At 35.0% G+C, this 23,114-nt stretch overlaps 1 protein-coding gene across 1 annotated transcript; it reads right to left on the reverse strand.

The window, feature by feature from the left end:
- Positions 1-3,391: 3,391 nt before the first annotated feature.
- Positions 3,392-4,300, reverse strand: LOC145076048 (transcription factor MYB56-like). Its single transcript, XM_079022076.1, has one exon. The coding sequence runs from the start codon at positions 4,185-4,187 to the stop codon at positions 3,486-3,488; it is 702 nt and encodes a 233-aa protein (XP_078878202.1). The 5' UTR covers positions 4,188-4,300; the 3' UTR covers positions 3,392-3,485.
- Positions 4,301-23,114: the final 18,814 nt, after the last annotated feature.

Below are 23,114 nucleotides of genomic sequence, written 5' to 3' on the forward strand. Positions count from 1 at the left end.
GTAGCTGAATCTAGCTACCTCTGTTTAGCTAGATGAAACTTGAATTCATGGATTAGTTAATTAATGATGGATTTTTCTAGTTGGTTGAATGCTTGTGTTTGATTATTAATACCCAACATGTTACAATTTGATACTTAAATTGCTTAAATTCATGTTCTGTGTAGCTTAGTTAATATTAAATTGCATGAAATTGACACCTAGTAATTTAATGACCATTGAATTTCTAGAGCTACGATCTTACCAATCTTATTTAAGTGATTAAAGTATAAAGTTTAGATGTGCTGGAGAACATATATTGTGACTACAATTGTGTTTGTTTAAATCAATCTTACATAGCCCCACTCATAATTAATAATTGATTTTGTGTTAAATTATGTGTGACCGTGCATAGCTCTGCATGAATTATTTCATATTAGTAAATTTGGACTTGAATTGCTAATAATATATTAACTGGTAACCAGCTTGAATTATCCATAATTAATAGTTAACCATTAAGTAAAAGTTGATTCAAACTAAACAAGAGTGATTTTAGTCATTGATTGAATTTGATAGTTGAGTAATTAAGTTTTTCTGAACTTACAAAATCAGATAAATACCTTTTAAAGTTTTGTTTAGGCATTTAGGTTAATTTAGTAGCAATTAGATTAAATAACTGAATCCGTTCCTTGAGATCGATACCTGGCTGTTTGTGCTATAATATTTACGAAAATGTACATTATCTTTAGTCAAATAGCTAGTTAGATAGTATGTAAAATTAAGTGTAGTAATAATTCGACATCATAAGCTTAAGTATCAAAACTCACCATACTCTGCTATTTTTGTATCATGACATTGTAATCGTCCAAAGTTCTTATAATTCAACTTCTAACTTGATTACTTCCCAAATTTTTAGAAATTTTATCATTATCTTCTTCTAACATAATTTTCATTTGAAACTGTCATATATACAACCTGGTTGTGTTCGACAAAAAGATGTAATGTAACCTAAAAGATAATGGTAAAAAATTTAAAAATCTTAGAAGTAAATGGAGTTAAATTTTAAAAACTTTTGGGGATTACAATGAATATATGATAAAATAATAATTAGAGTATAACATATATGGGTTTTGGTCAATAGTGTAGTCGGAGGTGCTCCGATAACAACAAATAAAAACTATATACAATAGAATCTTATTAGAATAGAATATAAGAGGTAGATGTCGATAGTCATGTATTTATTATAGGAAGAGTGACTGTCAAAATAAATGACATCCGTTATGTGCAAACCAATAACCCAATAGCATTAGATGTATTATAAAGAACAATATCGCCTCGTGAACATGCAAAAGCAACAAACAAATGGCAAACTAGTGGGTGTAAGTCAATAAGAGCAACAAAAGGTATATATGAATGATAATAATACAAGCATATATACAAAAGCATGAATAAAAAATATTAACAAAATAACAAAAACATAAAAGAGGGGAGGCTACCCATAACCCTAATGGTTTGTGCCTCTATGCCCCAATCTGATATTATGTCCTCTACAAAAGAAAGTTTTTTCATGTCAAGTCTCGTACTATCCTCCCATTTTTTCTTATCATCAATTATCATTGACTCTACCTTTCTTATTATCGATAATGGCAACCTCTCATGACATGTCCATACCACCTCAAAGGTCTTTCCCTCAAATTCTTGATGACATGTATCATTCTGAAGGAGTTTTTTATAGTGACATTCGATATCATATCCAACAAAGCTCACTTTCATGGTGCATAAAAGATAAATCAAATAAATCCTAATTGGCTAGTGAAAAATAATTGAAACAATGTCACATAAGTATTTTTGTAAGTTATTATATATTGGAGAAATGGGTAAAGTAGTATATATATATATATATATATATATATATATATATATATATATATATATATATATATATATATATATATATTGTGGACAATAAAAATATAGTAGATTGTCTATTTTTGTTAACTGGTTTGCCCTTTGTTGCAATTTAAGTTTATATACAAATTGAACTCGGACATTATTTTATATGAAAGCAATTGTATTGTCGACACTGTTTATATTAAAAGCAACCCTAATACGTTGAATTTAATATTGTTCGATAAAAAGACATTTTTATTAATAATTATTTATTTGGTAACTTCTTTATATTAAAATTTTACTTTATTAGGAGCTTAACGGTGTACTGTGTGAGTAACGCTCACCGGTGTTATTCTGATGTGACATACCAAAAAACGTTGTTGCAAGCCTGGAACATCGCCCCTGATCTGCGTGTTTTGCACGTTATGTTACCAGGCGTTGTTGTGGTAACGAAAGGAAACGATGTTCTTTTGAATGTTGGCTTCTTACAACCCCCTTTGTGCGAACCGAAGAGAATAAGTTTTCGGTTTGGGCAGTTTTGGCCCTTCGAGTTCCATATTCTTATGAGTTAAATCCTTAACTAAATTTGTCTTATAAAGCTGATTTCAAAAAAAAATATATCATTTGAACCTTGGACTTATATAATCTATTTTTTTTACCATTATTATTATTATTATTATTATTATTATTATTATTATTATTATTAATTTATATTTATTTTTTATAATTATTTAACAAACAAAAAAAAGAAAATAAAAAAGATGATATAAAAATTAGAGGTGTTATAACCTCATATTTGGTATTTGTTTATTTTCACATGTTGTTTTATAACACTATATTATATGATTAGGATGATGAGGTGACAATTTCATATTTTAAAAAAAGAATAGTTTTATTCTCTTTTTGACATGTGTCACAAAATTAGGCATCATAATTAATGCATATTTTATTTTTCTTTTGCCATTTGTCACCCTATTATGTCTCCTAATTAATGCATGTTACTTGTCAACTTATTGATTATTCATTTTAAATTTTCCACTCTAATTACATTAAACTAAAAACATTAGAAAAAAAATTAAAATAAAATTAATACAAATTATAAAGTGATATAATTTTTCATATTTATGTAAATCAATGATTATAATTTTATATAACTAAAAAATCTTTTAATTAATAAATTATTTAAAATAAGTGATTAATAATTTTGAGGATTTTACTAATAAAGTTTAATTTAATTATATAAAATTAGGCCTCATAATTAATAAAGTTTAATTAAAATAAAATTAATAATATATTGCCTAGACTCAATAACCTAAATAATCATTAAACTTTACATTCATCAAACGGACCAACATAATACATGATTATAATAAATATAATCCATTGAATACCTAACTATAATAAATATAATCGATTGAATGTATCTCGACATTCTACCGTGTTCAATTATTTCATAAAACAATTGGATTGCCAATGTCGTAGTGTATCTTATACTCAGTAGACATTTGTATTGAACATTTTGAAGTAGCAGCCAAAGAATTTTTCAATTAGCGTGAGAAAACAAGTAATAAATAAAAAGAATTTTCAAATAAAGAAGTAAATAAACAATCCAGCAAATGTTAATGAAATCCAGAAGTCTCAGGAAACGACGACGTCACATATTCCCTGACCTCCCTCGCAATCACCCCTCTCATAACGTCCCAAAATTCCACCGGCAGATTCTCATTTCTCTTCTCCGGCAACCCATATCCGCCCATCCCCGGTGGAGCCAACGAAAGAGTTGTCATCGGATCATCTACATCCGCCGCCGCATCCTCATTGCACACAGACCCGGGCGACGTATAAGTAGTCCCGAATCTTAAAAGCTCCATCTCCGACTCCGACCTGGTGGTAGCGTCGGTCTCGACTCGCCGTCTCTTCAACGTCGAGTTCCAATGATTCTTCACTGCATTATCAGTCCGGCCAGGGAGCAACCGAGCAATGGTAGCCCACCTATTGCCATACCGAGCGTGAGCAGCCAAAATGGTTTCATCCTCTGCCGGAGAAAATGGCAGGTGCTGCACATTGGGACTCAGCTGGTTGCACCATCGGAGCCTACAAGACTTACCAGACCGACCCTTTATGTAGGTGCTAATAAGCGACCAGTTCCGAGCTCCATATGAATCAACTAGTCGGGTTAGTATCCGGTCCTCCTCAGAGCTCCATGGGCCCTTGATTCTTTGAGTTTTGTTAGTGTTTCGGGGTTTCCGACCCGAATGTGAGGAGTCTGATGAATCCGATGAAGAAGAAGTAGCAGATGAGCACCTATTGAGTGCTTCCATGGCGGATTTACAGAACAAAGTTTTGATTTGATGAAGGGTTTCGAACTTCAAAGATGAGTGGAGATTTGGAATGATTTGAAGTGAGTTTGTGGGGTGTGTGTGTGTATTATCTATAAATATATGTATTATATATATAGATCCAAATATCGAATGGTGCATGCACATATGAAGAAAACGGGGGACAAAGGGGTAGGTTCTTGGAAATTGGCTTTTGTAAAGTTGTTACAACTTCTTTGTTTAAGGAATCGTAATCACGATTTTGAAGCTATAAATTACTAAATAATTTATTTATTTGTTTTAATAAAGATTTCTTTTTACAACAAATGATAATATTTTATAATTTAATTGCTGGTTTTTAATATAATTCAAAAAACTAAGTTTAGATTAACTTTTGTCAAGTACTCAAACTACAACTTAAAATTAAACGGTGGTTTTGTGGTCGGTTAGTTGGAAGATTTTTGGTTTGAGATTAATTAAAATATATTCTCTGTTCATTCTGTCGCATTTCGTGGCTCTTTCCTTTCCACGTCATTTGTATTGTTTTTATTCTTGTTAGCTAATTAATTAAACAGCAATATTTACTTTAGAGTAAATTACAGTTTTGGTCCATGTGGTTTAGTCATATTAGCACTTGTTCAATCTTTAAACATTTGGTTTAAAAAAATTACACTCTACATCTTTAGTGACAAATTTACCCTTATTTTTTATATTTTTATTTTTCTTTCATATATTGTATATCTATCGTATGTGTGAGAATGATAAAAAAAATATTTTGTTTGATAAATATAAATACGTTCAATCTTACATAACTATAATCATTAACATATATTCTCACTAATTAAATCTTTTATAAAGTTATTATACACTTATTATTATTATTATTATTCTCATCTTTGTCAGAATGTTTTATTGGGTCGTATTCTGTCAAAATGAAAATAAGTGAAAAACGATGTGTGGAATGCATGAAAATGACGATATTAATGTAAGTTTGAACGTATTTGCATTGCTAAACAACTTATTCTCTTAGTAATTCTTATAGCATACGATAAATGTACATTAATAATTAGTTCAGATAAAATAACTTAAGCATATATATATATATATATATATATATATATATATATATATATATATATATTGTTTATTTTTTATATTTTTCGCTTACATTTTATTTTATTTATTAAAATTTTTTATTATTTAGATTTTATTTGACATTTTTTTGAATATATTGTTTAATGTTTTTTACATTTAGTTCTTTTATATTTTTTTTGAAGTTATTTTGAATAATTTTTTGACATTTTGTTTGAATATATTTAATTTTTTTACGATTTGTTTATTTATATTTTTTTAAATATCTTTTGTAAAAAAAAAGTTCATTAAATGTGAATATTACCAACATAGATTATGTTAAAAATTATTTATTTAATAAGGTTACTAGATACGCTAATCGAAATTCATAAACATGTTTCAAATTATATAATGAATACTTTGAAACCATATAACTTGAAAACGAGCAAAATTTTTAAAAATAAAAAAATAAATTCGAAAAAATTGATACACGTGTTTAAGTTATAGGAATTTTGATTAGCATTTGTTATTCAGAACAGAGTGAAAAAAATTCTAAAAGTAAAAAAGTTGAACTCGAAGCCATTGGCACTTGTTTCGAATTCCGGTTAGCCTATACAATAACTCTATTATAATAAATAATTTTATATCTAATATGTGTTAATCATACTGACATTTAACAAACTTTTCTATATTTTTTATACAAAAAATATTTATAAAAAGATTTAAAAAATATAAAAAAAGAAAAGATAAAAAAATTAAAAATATATTCTAACAAAAAATAAAAAATAAAAAATAAAAACTATAAAAATATTAAAAAAAACGTCAAAAAAATGTAAACGAACAAAATATAAAAAAACACCAAAAAATATATTCGAATGAAATTTCAAAAAAGATATATAAATCATAAAAAAATATAAATAAATAAAATAAAATGTAAATGGCAAAATATAAAAAATTTAATACACATCTGTAAGCAAAAGCTTAGTGAATTCCCCAAAATACAACACACCACAATACACACACAATGCACGTAAATCAGGACCACAGTTACAATGATTGGATTGCCCCTAGGCCTACATCCACAAAGACTAGATTTCCCTTGGGTATGTTGGCTTACCACCTCAACCTAACCGCTCACCTGAGCCTCTAGTCCACGACTGGTTCCTCTCCCGTGCTTACGGATCATAGCCGACATGCACCTAATATCTTGGCCTAAAGCACGAAGTAGGATCGCCTCAACTTGAACCATCACAATATGTCGACATATATAATCAAACAAGCAATCAAGTAAACACATAAGCACAAGCAACTATGTAACATCCTGTTTCGGATTGTTTTGTGATTTAAGGCCTGTGGGCCTTAATCCGAGTGTGAGAAGGTTTTGAGGCTTTGAAGGATAAAGGTTTAGGCCTTTTTAGGATATGGGTAAGGTCAGTTGTGTGATAAAAGAGTTTGGTTTGTGCTTTAGAGCCCAAATGCATTGTTAAAGGCGTTGGTGTGGGCTTTTCATGAACTTTGGATTTGAGTTCGAGTGGGCTTCAGGAGTAATAAAGTTGATAGAAGTGTAGGGCTTCTCGTTACCTTTCCGTGGATATAAGGATCGTCGGAAACGGATCTATAACGAAGAAGTTATGACCTTCAGAAGTTTGGTGGTTGCAGGCTTAGCCGGTTATGCTGGGTGTACAAAAACCGTACGATGGGCGTACTAGTGCAGAAGGAAGTACGCTGGGCGTACTAACCAGGGGTGGTCGTGAATGTTCTTCGGAGTTTGTTAGGCGTACCAAATGTACGTTGGGCGTACGCTGATCAGACCTGAGCCCTATTTTAGGGTCTTGGACCCTATTTAAGCTCCTTATCTCATAGCCTAACCCTAATATCTTCAACCTTCATCCCTCTAAAACCTAGAAATCGACCTTAAGCCTCCATTTGAGTGATTCATGAGCATTTTGGTGATTTAGTGAGTTTTTGGTGCATATGGTGGAAGAAGGAGTTCCTTGAGGAAGCATTGCTTGGCTTGGAGTTTATGGATCCAAACCCTAATCTTATTGATCTAGCTTCAGAAAGAATAAAGTTTGAATCTTGGTGGCTTTCTCATGTGGATCTAGAGGGGTAAAGACTTGTTATATTTGTCCTTGGAAGAAGAAAGAGCCTTGAAAGAGAATAGCTTGGGTATCTAGCTTTTGGATCTAAGTTATACACTTGTTGGTGCATCTTCCAGAGGTATCAAGTTCGAAACTTGCTCATTGTTGTGCTAGTTCTTGTTTTGAGTCCATTTTTAGGGTTTTATGTCCCAAGATTGGAACTTTGTGAGTTTGGTGAGCTCCAGAGCAAATCTCCTGTCCTTTTAAGTGTATTGGGTTACCTTGATTCATAAAAATGAGAAATTGGTCGCTTAGAACTCCTCATGCATGAGTTAAGATGAGTTAAGAGATTCTTAATGGTTATTTTTGAATAATAGGTCCCATTAAGACATGAAAACTGATAAAGTTGCCAAATTTATCAGTTGGGAGCTTGTAGCAAAGCTTTCATGAGGTCTGGATGCTTTGGGCTGAAGTGGTTAAGTTGATAATGGAGTTTTTGGACCTGAGTGTGACATCCCCATTTTCACGGCCAGAAAAGACCGATTTTGTTTATGCTTTATAAAAATCAGAGTACTTTTAATAAAAATGTTGCGGAATTTGTTCCCAGAAAAACACGATAAATACGTTATTAAAACATTTTCGAAGAAACGTATTTTATTCATTTTAAAACATTTGGGATGTCATTGTCAATACAGAAACATAAGCATAAACAGAACTTACATTTATTTACACTAGTGATCTACATCTCTTTAATCTCTCAGTGTAATGTGACTTCATATCAACACCTGTGATATAAATAAACTGAGTGGGTCAAGTTGGGAAACCTGGTGAGTACATAGGGTTTTCAACCCACAATAATATAATTATTATGTTTAAACAATCAAGCAATTAAACCCAATTACCCATCCCCATTATCTTCTTTACTCTTAAGGATCTACCCTAAGAATCAGCTATTTCTCGTTCATTCATTCCTAAGGATTATCCTAAGGAATCGGCACGAAGTCCATCGTTACCGAAGCTTATAGATTACAATTGGTGAACACGCAGTCCAAAATATCTGGTAAACACTTAGTTCAAAAGTAACTAGTGAACACACTTAGTTCAAAATACCTAGTGAACACACTCAGTTCAAAGATACGTAGTGAACACACTCAGTTCAAAGATGCCTAGTGAACACACTCAGTTCAAAGATACGTAGTGAACACACTCAGTTCAAAGATACTAGTGAACACACTCAGTTCAAAATGCCTAATGAGCACCTAGTTCAAAAACACCTACAGGTTACGAGCCTGCTAGCGTTCCACCGGACTGTCTAGTATCGTCCATGGTCATCATATATACTCCACTAGATGACCGGATTACTGACAACATTGATGTCTTCCATCGTGTTATCACAAAACAGCTATTTCATCTACCCATGTTTTACCCAACACATTTTGTAGATATAAAATACATATACAGTTTAAATTATTTAAAACATGTATAAAAATCTTTCACCCAGCATAGACAGCAAGTATTCAGACAATATGCACACATAGCACGTAATTTATATTAAAATACTTCATATCTATGTGTAAGATGAAAGGGACTATGCACTCACCTGGGAAGGTGGTGACTCGTCACTCGGACAGCACTTCGATACTCTCAAAACAATTATCCTTTGACGAAACCTAGTATCAATACCACTAGGGTTTAGTCTAACGATAACCGCGATAAATTAATAGTCTAGCTATTATTATTATATAAGCGTTAAATAACACTCAATATAACTCATAATAATAGCCCAAATACTCATTATAAGTTCCTAATAACGTTACTATATTAAAACATAAACTATACTAAAGATAGGGTAGGCATAGCTCACTTACAACGGGTTTTCTCGAAAATCGGGTTTCGCTGGAGCAGCGTTCCCGAGCCGAAACGCTCTTTTCTCGAGGCTTCGGGAGCCTCGGGGCTTCCTTCGGGTGCTAGGGGGTTTACCCTAGGCTTTAGGGGGTTAGGTTGTCTTAGAGAGAGAGAGTTTAGAGAGAGAAAGAAGAGGGTTGAAGGGTGAGGAAGTTGGAATGCCTGACACCTCAGTTTATAGGGGTGCTGACTGACCTACTCGCCGAGTAGGAGGACCTACTCGCCAAGTTGGTGCATGTGGCAACCTTCTGGTGGTGCCACGTGTCCAATTCTGGTGGTGCCATGTCACCCCCTATTGCGTGTCAGCCTTCAAACTTAGAAAAATCATAACTCTCGCATACGAGCTCCGTTTTTGACGTTCTTTATATCCACGCGTAGGTAAAATCAAGATCTACAACTTTCGTTTAGACTCTGTCAGCTAATTCTCGACCGATCTTAAATTTAACAGTAGGAGGCGTTTAGACTGTTAAATGACCGCGAAGAATTCGTAACTCTTTCATACGAACTCCGTTTTCGTCCATCTTTTTACCGTTGAGTTCCTATTAATGATATCTTCAACTCTCATTTAGGTCGCGTAAGCCAAAAACCGCTCGAACTAAAGTTCGAGTTTCAGGTCATGCACTGTTAAGCCGAATCTTAGAAAAATCATAAGTTCCTCATACGAAGTCAGATTTAGGCGTTCTTTTTATGGATTTTCTCGGTTTAACATATTCTACGACTTTCGTTTAGATCACTAAGGCTAAAAATTCATCCATCATAAATTCACTATTTACGTCTCCCAGTGCCGTGCCGGTTTTGCCGTAAAACTTTGGCAGGTCATAACTTCTTCGTTATAACTCGGATTTAGGCGTTCTTTATATGTATGGCAACCTTGAGACATATTATAAAACTTGGTTAATACTATTTATTATAAATAATCTTTTGCCGAAAAGTCGTTTTCGACACTTATCTCCTCTAAATTGTCTAGCCCGGATCTGCGGGCGTTACAATTATCTCCCCCTTAGGATGATTACGTCCCGGAATCATCAATGAAACAGGGCTCTTATAATGACCCCATACGTCATCTCTTCATCCTAGGTAATAATTATAACTTCTATATTCCTTCAAGTCTATCTCTTAGACTTATTGACTGTAAGTAGTACTCGATTGTGCACCAGCTTTCTATCTCAGGTTAGACTCCAAATTATGAGCTATCTTCATGTGATGCTCGTTTAGACTCAGGTCTCTTAGAGTCCAATTCTGGAATGGAATATGCCTTCCTTCATGGTCTAATGTGATATAATCACATTTTAACATGTAGCATTTCTAGCTACAAGCAACTTTTCGTGATACCTCTACTGATTACTTTGATTAATTCTTCTGGCTTGAGTTGGTGCTACATCGAACTTGGTTCTCTGAACCACATAACATACTCATCGTAGTCGGACTCGATTTGATATGACCACTAGGGTCAGAATATCAACAGTCTTTTTAGTCATTACTGAAATGATGGTAATGACATACTTGAATAAAACGAAATCAGTTATTGGCTTCTTGGTAACCTTGTGAATTTCCCTGATCCAAGCGTGAGTCCTGTGCTTCCAGTAGTATATACATCTACTACCTTTCACACCTACTCATACTCGTCCCAAGTATTGTCTCGTAGTTTTCCAAGTCACCATACAAGAAAATCACATAGCAGTTTAACACATCGGATAACAAAACAAAGGTTTTATTATTTCTTGAAACTATTACATAGGTGTTCAATTTCACCCTAGATTATGCCTCTAATAGGCTACATCATACTAACTATGTCTATCGCATAACTTGATCTTCGGATATGAAGTCCTCATCCTTGATTCCTCGCATGGTTTTCCGCTTCGTCGAGTATCATGTGAAATGCCCTTGGCCTTGGTGGCATGTTTGGCCTTGTTGCTTCATTCTTCTTTGGGCAATTCTTTGAAAGATGCCCCCCTTCTTTACATTTGTAACACAACCTCTTGTTGAATGTACACTCATTGGCGTAATGCACAGACTTTCCACACTTGAAACATGTCACCTCTTCGCCGCATTTTCCAAAGTGTTTCTTCTTGCATTTATCACACCATCTTGCTTCACCTCCTTCTCCGGGCTTTGAGAATTTTCTCTCCTTGTTGGACCTGGAAGATCATTCAAACTTCCGCTTCTCTCATGCCTTATCTTTTTCTAGACCCTTTTCTCTTATCTGAGCCTCTACGTTCTTAGTTGCCCTAACAGCTGTTTTCAAGGTAGTTGCCATTTTGACCATTGGGCCAAAGTCAGTGGGTAATCCGTTAGCAAACCTATCAATCTTGGAGAGCTCAGTAGGAACCAAGTAGGGAAATAGCTTCATCCTCTCGGTGAATGCAGTGGCGTACTCATCAACACTCATCTTCCCTTTCTTCAGGTTCTGAAACTCATTGTTCAGGCCTATCAGATCTATCTCTGCGCAGTACTGCATTTTCAACTGTTCCAAAAACTCTTCTAATGACATCCTTAGGGATTCTCCTCATGGCATCGTATCTGCCAATAGCTTCCACCAGCTCAAGACTCCAGTTTTCAGCTGTCTTACTGTGAAGACAGTCTTCTGTTTCTCGCTATAGTCGTAGCTCTCAAACACCATCTCCATCTCGGAGATCCAATCCATAATCTCAACAGGCTTTGGACTTCCTGAGAGACTTGGTGGTTTCGCACCCAAGAAATTCTTGTACATTCGCCAATCCTTGTCATTTCTCCTCTCCAGGCCATCCCTTCGTTCACCTTGAGTCTCCACTTGACTCACTTGGCGGCTGTAGTTCCCTTCCTCCGATTGCTCGGGAATCGGTTCGGGTTGCTCAATGGGCATAGTAGGTTCGTCCCTATTCAACATTGGCCTCATTTCTTCCCTTTGTTCAGCTAACATAGCCCGAATCATGGCTTGAACTCCAGCCATGGTGACTGGCTCAGGTGCAACTTCTTCTTCAACAGGTATTTGCTGAACCACTGGGGGTTGGTTCCTATTCTCATTTGCATTCACGTTTCCGCTACGGGTCCTTGCCATCTTGATCTATACACCGAATAAGGTGAATCTAGATCTTTATTTAGGATTGACATTTAAATCATCCTTATCACTCTGAAACGTTTATATGCTAGTTCTAATATCATATTCGTACGTTTAGAATCCTAAACACATAAGGTTTCCAGATCCGTTCGGCAACAGACCATAGATCCGATCTTATAACGCATATCATAAATCATTTAGCACATAAAAGCATTTTAGGCATAATTCCTAAAATAAGCTAGTGCTCACACCTCACAATCATCGCTTAGCATTCTAAGTTTAAGTCTAGAAATTTCCTACAAATTCCTAGTTCGCTTAAACTAATGCTCTGATACCAATTGTGACATCCCCATTTTCACGGCCAGAAAAGACCGATTTTGTTTATGCTTTATAAAAATCAGAGTACTTTTAATAAAAATGTTGCAGAATTTGTTCCCAGAAAAACACGATAAATACGTTATTAAAACATTTTCGAAGAAACGTATTTTATTCATTTTAAAACATTTGGGATGTCATTGTCAATACAGAAACATAAGCATAAACAGAACTTACATTTATTTACACTAGTGATCTACATCTCTTTAATCTCTCAGTGTAATGTGACTTCATATCAACACCTGTGATATAAATAAACTGAGTGGGTCAAGTTGGGAAACCTGGTGAGTACATAGGGTTTTCAACCCACAATAATATAATTATTATGTTTAAACAATCAAGCAATTAAACCCAATTACCCATCCCCATTATCTTCTTTACTCTTAAGGATCTACCCTAAGAATCAGCTATTTCTCGTTCATTCATTCCTAAGGATTATCCTAAGGAATCGGCACGAAGTCCATCGTTACCGAAGCTTATAGATTACAATTGGTGAACACGCAGTCCAAAATATCTGGTAAACACTTAGTTCAAAAGTAACTAGTGAACACACTTAGTTCAAAATACCTAGTGAACACACTCAGTTCAAAGATACGTAGTGAACACACTCAGTTCAAAGATGCCTAGTGAACACACTCAGTTCAAAGATACGTAGTGAACACACTCAGTTCAAAGATACTAGTGAACACACTCAGTTCAAAATGCCTAATGAGCACCTAGTTCAAAAACACCTACAGGTTACGAGCCTGCTAGCGTTCCACCGGACTGTCTAGTATCGTCCATGGTCATCATCTATACTCCACTAGATGACCGAATTACTGACAACATTGATGTCTTCCATCGTGTTATCACAAAACAGCTATTTCATCTACCCATGTTTTACCCAACACATTTTGTAGATATAAAATACATATACAGTTTAAATTATTTAAAACATGTATAAAAATCTTTCACCCAGCATAGACAGCAAGTATTCAGACAATATGCACACATAGCACGTAATTTATATTAAAATACTTCATATCTATGTGTAAGATGAAAGGGACTATGCACTCACCTGGGAAGGTGGTGACTCGTCACTCGGACAGCACTTCGATACTCTCAAAACAATTATCCTTTGACGAAACCTAGTATCAATACCACTAGGGTTTAGTCTAACAATAACCGCGATAAATTAATAGTCTAGCTATTATTATTATATAAGCGTTAAATAACACTCAATATAACTCATAATAATAGCCCAAATACTCATTATAAGTTCCTAATAACGTTACTATATTAAAACATAAACTATACTAAAGATAGGGTAGACATAGTTCACTTACAGCGGGTTTTCTCGAAAACCGGGTTTCACTGGAGCAGCGTTCCCGAGCCGAAAGGCTCTTTTCTCGAGGCTCCAGGAGCCTCGGGGCTTCCTTCGGGTGCTAGGGGGTTTACCCTAGGCTTTAGGGGGTTAGGGAGGCTTAGAGAGAGAGTTTAGAGAGAGAAAGAAAAGGGTTGAAGGGTGAGGAAGTTGGAATGCCCGGCACCTCTATTTATAGGGGTGCTGACTAACCTACTCGCCGAGTTGGTGCATGTGGCAACCTTCTGTTGGTGCCACGTGTCCAATTCTGGTGGTGCCACGTGTCCAATTCTGGTGGTGCCACGTCACCCCCTATCACGTGTCAGCCTTCAAACTTAGAAAAATCATAACTCTCGCATACGAGCTCCGTTTTTGACGTTCTTTATATCCACGCATAGGTAAAATCAAGATCTAAAACTTTCCTTTAGACTTCGTCGGCTAATTCTCGACCGATCTTAAATTTAACAGTAGGAGGCGTTTAGACTGTTAAATGACCGCGAAGAATTCGTAACTCTTTCATACGAACTCCGTTTTCGTCCATCTTTTTACCGTTGAGTTCCTATTAATGATATATTCAACTCTCATTTAGGTCGCGTAAGCCAAAAACCGCTCGAACTAAAATTCGAGTTTCGGGTCATGCACTGCTAAGCCAAATCTTAGAAAAATCATAACTTCCTCATACGAAGTCAGATTTAGGCGTTCTTTTTATGGATTTTCTCGGTTTAACATATTCTACGACTTTCGTTTAGATCACAAAGGCTAAAAAGTCATCCATCGTAAATTCACTATTTACGTCTCCCGGTGCCGTGCCGGTTTTGCCGTAAAACTTTGGCGGGTCATAACTTCTTCGTTATAACTCGGATTTAGGCGTTCTTTATATGTGCGGAAACCTTGAGACATATTATACAACTTGGTTAAGACTATTTATTATAAATAATCTTTTTTGCCGAAAAGTCGTTTTCGACACTTATCTCCTCTAAATTGACTAGCCCGGAACTGCGGGCGTTACACTGAGCATTACGCCCCGCGTAAGTCTAGTACAACTCGCGTACTGGATTGAGTCCCCCGATCGAGATTGGCGTGTACGCTAAGCGTACCAAGGGAGGTACGCCCCGCGTAGTCTCACTGTGAGCCTTTCGGGCTAAATCCCATATTGGGCCTTAAGCGTTGGGCCTGGAGTTAGGTTTGTTACACTAGGGTTTTGGACCAGGGGAATATTTATATATGTGTCTTGGACTTGAGAGTTGGGCCTTGGGAGAGCCCATTTGTTATTGGGCCTTGGTATTCCCAATAGGTTTTAGGTCGTTAATGGGTTGGATACTGAGCCACCTTAGACCTTAAGAGTGAGAGTTGGACTTAGCTCCTAATTAGGTTAATTATGGGCTTTTACACAGAGTTAGTGGACGGTGTTTAGCAGAAGCATTGCTAGAGGTTGTTCAACATGCGAGGTGAGTCTTCTCACTATAAATTACCTAGAGTGGTATCAATGTGCAGACCGTAGGGTCTTATGTGTTATGTGCTTGCTTGAGATTATGTGCATTGTGTTTTATTTATGCTATGTGATATTAGACTGGACCGGAGGGTCCAACAACTTACGAGGTCAGAGGGTCCTCAACCAGACCGGACCAGAGGGTCCAAAGATTTAGACCGGACCATAGGGTCCAACGAGCTAGACCGGACCGGAGGGTCCAACGAGCTACGGGAATGGAGGGTCCCGCTGAGACACATTGACAGGAGGGTCTTACCGAGTTATAGCCTCGAGTGGCTAATGTGATATGTGTGGTATTTTGGGGAACTCACTAAGCTTCATGTTTACCGTGTTATGTGTTATGTGTTTCAGGTTTTTCTCATGATCGCGGGAAGGCACTGGCTTGATTGTACACACCAGTGAAAGAGTTATGTTTCAAGGATCCTGGATTTGTAATCAAACAAACATGGAGTTGTGTTTGTAAATTAAATGAATGAGATTTTTATAAATGTGTTATGAGAATTATATGATTTTAAATGAATTTTTTTTTTTTTGGAAATTTACGTTGTTACAAACTATTTACATGAATCTACATGTCTAACAGTTCACTACCGCATACTAGGCCTCTCCTATCTCACTATGCCACTACCAAAAAATCTCCAATGAATGCATATCTATATTTAACTAGAGGTGAGATAGACATCCGAACAGATGATCTCAGTCTCACTACAAGAAAAAAGGCCTTTTACGACGCGCAAAACACGACGCTCTTTGATTTATGTTACGCATTAGAGAGCGACATTAAAAAAGTGTCATCTCTTCAAAAATTTTAAGGATTTAGGTCGCGCATTACTAAGTGCCCTTAAATTAGTGTCTCATGTAAAAATATTAAAAACACGGAGGGCACCTATAATAAAAAGGGCGTCCTCTACAAATGTCGCTTTATAATTTTAAAAACGCGCGTTTCTGGGACTCAGGGGGGAAACTAAATCCCCCAAAATTTTGAACACCCGCTTCCTCTTCCTCTCTACTCTCTACACCCGCCAAATCGACTTCATTCTCTCCCTTCTTTCTCTCTGCAAACCCCTTCTTCTCCGATCGACTTTCACTTCCTTCTATGTGCAAACCCTAATCAAACATAACACATTTGAAATAGTAATATCTTCTTTCATTTTCTCCCCTGCTACTCTCTGTAAAACCTAGCAGCCGCCACCACTAGAAACATGGAAAATCCCCCAAAATTTTGAAGTACCTCGCTCACTCCTCTTCACCTCTACCCTACTCCATCTACAATGACTCCCCACGTTACAAACCCTAGTCTAGTTGTGCTTCTATCCTTGGTCCTATTTCTTCATTCATTCAGCAAATTAGGGGAACACGACTTCTCATTCATCCCTCAACTTCATCTTCTCAATCAAGAAAAAAGGATTCTGGTTTTTTTCGTGCATCTGCATCATCTTGGTGGCGATAAACTCTCTAAGGTTCGTTAATTGGTTCAATATTGTTTATTCTCAAAGTGTTGGATGTGGGGGTAAATTTGTTATATGTGAACAAACACAACATCACCAACATCCGATTGACGGGTTCGATTCTCCTCTTCTGGTTACACAAAGGTATGTTGTGCTTACCATCGTTCTTCTCCCTGTTACCTAATATGCGACTCCCATGAAACCGAGTTGCTCAACAGGATGAAACTCAACATCTCCGATCCGATCTTTATCTGATTTCGATTATTAAAAGCCAACTATAAACATCACACCACATGGTCGACAATCGACATACTCTCTTTCTCCATGTTGACTCCCTTTCTATCTCTATCAAGTTTCTGTCTCTATCAAGTTTTAAGGGTGTACAAAAGGGATATCAATATTGATTTTTTTTAACATTCACTTGATTCTTGGAGCTTTTTCACTAAAATATAGGAGAAGATGAGTAATCTATTTCGAAGGGCTGCATCACAGGTTAGGCCCTCTTATTAGTTATTCCTCCCATTTATGCACACAATCAGAATCAAAATCAGTTTAATACACGAATTAAATCAGGAATATATGTTATTGAACTATATATGATCCTTGTTAAAATTAGTATTCTGCTAATATGATATCGGCTAGATTTATATTCTCCATCATAATTAAACCTAATAGCTTATGAAACATTGAAATTTCCTTGGGGCGCGGGACCTGTTTATCTAAATAAATAGAGAAGCTATTAAATTTTTAGCATTGCAAAAGTATGAAAGTTTATAACTTGTTTGTTTTCATAATTCATAGCGTATTTTCCACTTACTTTTTTTTCCATTGCTTCATGTGACTTGTAGTTACTGACACTCAGATGAAAACAGGCTTTATGATTACAACTCTAATGATTTGAATTTAACAAGATGTTATATGTTATAGATTGGTTCACATAGAAAAAATGTTGGAGGTTCTAGAAGTGTGATGGTGAGGTGGACTAGTATAGAAGCTGTACAAACTGATGATTCTGCAGTTGATCGTAAGGGGTATGTTATAGCAATGCATCTTTAATACTATGCCTCAAAATATTGGATTTCTTTTAAAAAAATCGTTTTCTGATTGCTTCTATTCCAATATTAGGTATAAGGGACATGACATGTTGGCTCCTTTCACTGCTAGATGGCAGCCTGATGAATTGCATCCATTGGTAATAGATAAATCTGAGGTAAAGATTATTAACATTTATAAGTATTGGAATTTTGTATATTCTATGTCTATTGTTAAAAAGGTTTGATTCTTGTTATGATAGGGTTCATATGTGTATGACATAAATGGGAAAAAGTATCTTGATTCTCTTGCTGGTTTATGTTGCACAACTTTAGTATACACAAAACCCTTTTCTAGATTAAACAGTTTCTGAAAAATGTTTGTTTTTTATATTTCTTTTTGTAACTTTTAGGGGGGAGTGAATCAAGGCTTGTTGATGCTGCAACTAAACAGCTAAATATTACAGAGGTGGGACCTTATCTAGCTTCAATCGTCAATAATACATGACTTGTAACACTCTCTTGTTGTCATCCAGCTTTTGCATCTTTCCACCATCTTGAGGTCTTGGATTTGAGTTCTAACAGTCTTGTTGGGAGCATCCCTTCAGCAATACATGCATTATCTTCCCTAAGAGCTGTCCCATTCGCTCACAATAATCTTAATGGCTCATTATCAAATCATGGTAAGTTATATATCTAAAGCATGCACATTTCATTTTTGTGAGTATTTTGTAACATTACCTTTGGTCCTTTCCTTGATGCTTAATCTTTTTGAACTTGTATGACCATGAAAATGCAAGTAATATATTTCTTGAAGGTTAATCTTTTATAACTTAATTACCTTTTGAGTTTCATGGCTTACGCATATTTTTTTATTTTTATTTTTGTCGTTTGACAGGGTTCTGTGAGTCGAAGAATCTCGGTGAATTGGATCTTAGTAACAACATCTCTTAAGTTGTTTGATATTTCTTCAAACAATTTTTGTGAGTACATTGATTTTAGTCATAACATATTTGAAGGTTCATTCTCCTTTAGCGGTTCCCCTGTTCCTGTTGTTCCCCTGTTCCTACTGGTGTAACTCTTTTAGTATGTCAAGCACCAATATTACCACTGTAGCATGCTGAAATAACTCGGTAAACCTCAACTACTATTACTATTGATTGATTTAGCTTTATTGTATATATATGCATGCTAATTAGTAATTACTATCTAATTATTTATAGAATCCAGGGACTTTTGAGTTTTGAGGTTACACTGTTTCAGTTTTCACTGCACAAAACTTAGATATTGCAATAGCCACATCTGATGGAATTAAGTGGTATTTACTTTTTACTAATTAGTAATTACTAGATTATTCTTTCTTCCATGTTTTTGTACAAAAGCTTCTAGGTCGTTACAACTTTATTGATGAGATGTCAGCATTAGATCCCAAACTTTATAATTCATTCTTCTTTTCTTGATATATTATTGCAGCATTATGATAGTGATGTGAAGGATATGTGTCTAGATTTTACAGTTAATGAAGAGTTATCTGGAAAACGACATGTTGTTTAACTTAAAACTGGGGGTAAAGATGTCATTGTCACAAATGATAATAAGTTGCAGTATATATATGCTATGGTAGATTATAAACTTAACCGACAGGTATAATCATCTCTCTAAAATGACCTTTTTACCCTTTCATTTTGGAAAAAGAAACAAAATTTGCTATATTTGATGCCACTAATTATTTACAGGTATTGCCACTTTCAAATGCGTTTTATAGAGGATTAACATATCTTATATCCCCATCTTGATTGAAATTGTTTAATGCCAGTGAATTTAATCAGGTATTAAGTATTGCTTAAATTGATTTATCTTAATTTTTTTTAATTAAATCAACTAAAGTTTTTAATATTAAAAAAAAGCTTCTTTCTGGTGGAAACCATGACATTTGATGTTGATGATTTGAGGAATAACACACGGTACACTGGTGGTTACACTGAAGGAAGCTGGACAGTTAAGCTCTTTTGGGAGGTATGCATAAATTACATTTATGGTCCCTGTAATTTTAATTTTCCGGAATTACACATTTGGTCCTTTCACTTTTTAATTTACAAAAAGGAAATCACAAAATTTTAATTTATTTTAAATAGTTTATGGGTAATTTGGTAATTTGATGATACATATAGGTTCAGGAAGTTTTGGATGAAATTGGTGCTCCTTCTATTCTTATTTATAATAATTCACTCTTGTATTTTTTTGTCTAGTACTTTATCTAATCTGTTAACTTTACTTGCTTTCTTTTTTTAGAGTTTATACAGGGTCATTCATGACTTCTCTTGATTTGCAGGTTTGTTAAGTTCATTTTGTTTTCTGATGCAAAAAAAGTGGCTAATATCTTTGTGTTAGTTGTGTTGTGGTTTAGTTGATATTGATTATTGATTAGTTAATATTGTACAACTGACATGATTATTGATTAGTTGATATTGATTTGAATATGGTTGATTCCACTCTCATACATACCATGTGTATTATTAATTAGTTGATATTGATATTGTACAACTGACATGATTATTGTGTAGGATTTCCGTGTTGTTCTTGATAAAGAGTTGGGATTGATATTGAAGCTAAGAGACATGATGAAGGGTTTTAGAGCTTCTTCAGACACCTTAATGACAAGTTACTGAAACAAGAAGGTGCCCCTTTATTATAGCAATGTAGTATTAGGTTATATTGTTAGGGAAAACCTCTTAATAACAATGTAAATTTAATTTATATATTGTAAGAAAATAGAATTGTATGACATTAAATTTTATGCAATGTATTGTATTTTTTGTATATGGTATTTTATTTTTATTATGAGACATTAAATGAAAATTTAATTTAAAAACTAATAAATATATAAATATTTTTTTTAAACATTTAAATTTACGATACGCAAAAATGTGTGTCATCTTCATTTATGACATGGCCTTTCTTGACAGGGGCTTTCTTGATACGCATTGCGTGTCATTAACACGCGCGTCGTAAGGTCACGACACGAGAATGCGTGTCGTCTTTCTTTATGACAGTGCTTTCCTTGATACGCATTGCGTGTCGTAAACGCGCGTCGTAATTGCGCGTCGTAAATGAGCGTCGTAAATGCGCGTCGTCTCTCTTTATGACAGGGCCTTCCTTGACGCGCATTTACGCGTCGTCTGAGCCTTTTACGACGCGCAATGAGCGTCGTAAAAGGCCTTTTTTCTAGTAGTGTCTAGAGCTATAATCGAACAAGCAACAAGTAAGAAAGTCTAGATCAAGAGTTCTCAGGCTATCTTGCGTGACTACATACAATCCCTAGGGAACTCCCCTAGACGATAACCAACCTACTGGTATTCTAACCAGCATACCACTACTCTTATATCCTAACATACACTTATATATACTGCAACATGTAGTATAGTGACGAAACTCTCCTAAATCGGACACCCAAGGAACATAACGACATGCTCACTTTATGCATTGAATTGCTCCTGTGAACCGAATGGCACCAAAACACATTAGAACCTTAATCAATAACCCAATTCCTTTAAGTTTGACGCAAAGTCAAATTGGTCAAAAAGTTAATGGTCAACTGTTAACAAAAGTCAACGGTCAACCCTCACCACGATGTGCGAGAATCTTGGTCTCATTGTAGGAGCATCCGAACGAGACAGTCGTGAGGACTTCAAGATTCAAGACGTGACAAGCACTTTATCACGTCATGAGAACTGGATCATGGGCAACTTAATGGATTAAGCCTTGAATCCATTAAACCATACTCTCATCTCCTCCAGAAGGCTTCCTTACACCCCATAAGCCATAAAAATCATTGCTTTAAATTCATGCATTCCTAATGCAAGACTTGAGCTAAACTTAGGTCACAAATGATGAAAAAGGAGGTAAAAACCTCATGCATGAGTTCAAAACTCCACCAAACTTAAGATCTAGCACATTTAACCAGCAAGGTACTCTAAGGACCCATAAAGTTTCCAACTTTATGGGATACCAACACTCCAACTAGCCTAAACATGCAGAATAATTCATAAAAGTCTAGATCTAGTAACAAGGAGTCATAAAGCTTGAAGCTTGAATACTCAAAAAGGTCCAGAGAAGTTGCAAGAAGATGATAAAGAGACTTGCAAGCTAGATCTATGCACCAAAGTGATGGGTTTGGAGGTTATAAATTAAAGCATGAGGCGAAATAACTTAACCCTTAAGTTCACACGCAACCTAATTTGGATCTATGTTTTCTCTATTGATAGCTATAACCTATGAATATCAAGAACACTAACTATAATCAAAATTACAAGGGATTAGGGTTTACATACATTTTGATTATTATTTTAAATAACCAAAAACTTCCTTTCTTGAAGTCTCTTGGAAAGCTAACACCATAAGCTTGATGTCTCTAATGGTTTATACCCAAACCCTAGAAATAGAAGACTTGAGAGGAGAAAGGAGAGGGGAGTAGAAATTTGAATCTTCTTTCTTTAGGTATGCTTGGACGAAAATGGGGAGCCCATAGGGTCCTATTTATAGCTGATAGAAAAATCATACATAACCCTAATTTGGAATAAAATAATATTATTTCAAATCCGACTTTATATAGTTTCCTTATTATCCACATGGAGAATTCTAGACACACTAGGAGGCTCCCAAATTTCGGACACCATAGAAATATTCCAAAATCTCTCTCTTTTTCAACTTTTGAACAATTACAACTCAAGTCCTTGCACTATAAATCCCAAAATTAATCCAAATTAATTTTTGATTAATTATTAGTTAAATTATTTATTGCTATTTATTAATCATATAATAAATCAACAAAACAACCTCTCTCTTTAAAAGTCATTAAAATGAATTACTAGTTTTTAGTGTAACCCAAAAAGGACTTTTCTTTTAATTCAAGTATATACCAGTTTAGTTATTGACTTAGACACCTAATCTAACAGTCTCCTACTTGGATAAGTCTGTAACTACAATTGCAATTATAACTTCTAAATTAAACAATAAAGTGTGCTTTCCAAAGCAACTGTCAGACTCTGATCTGATCAATCGTTGGCCCTAAGATAAGTGATCAAATATTCCTTCATCTTCATATGGACATGAGACATGGATTATAATTAATCTCATTGTCCTAGATTATGT

The sequence above is a fragment of the Lactuca serriola genome, chromosome 1 (assembly GCF_051521515.1).
Source record: "Lactuca serriola cultivar US96UC23 chromosome 1, Lser_US96UC23_V15, whole genome shotgun sequence".
In the NCBI taxonomy this organism is placed as follows: Eukaryota; Viridiplantae; Streptophyta; class Magnoliopsida; order Asterales; family Asteraceae; genus Lactuca; species Lactuca serriola.

Excerpts from the sequence above, each read along its gene's own strand:
- LOC145076048 (XM_079022076.1), bottom strand. The coding sequence starts at position 4,187 with ATGGAAGCACTCAATAGGTGCTCATCTGCTACTTCTTCTTCATCGGAT.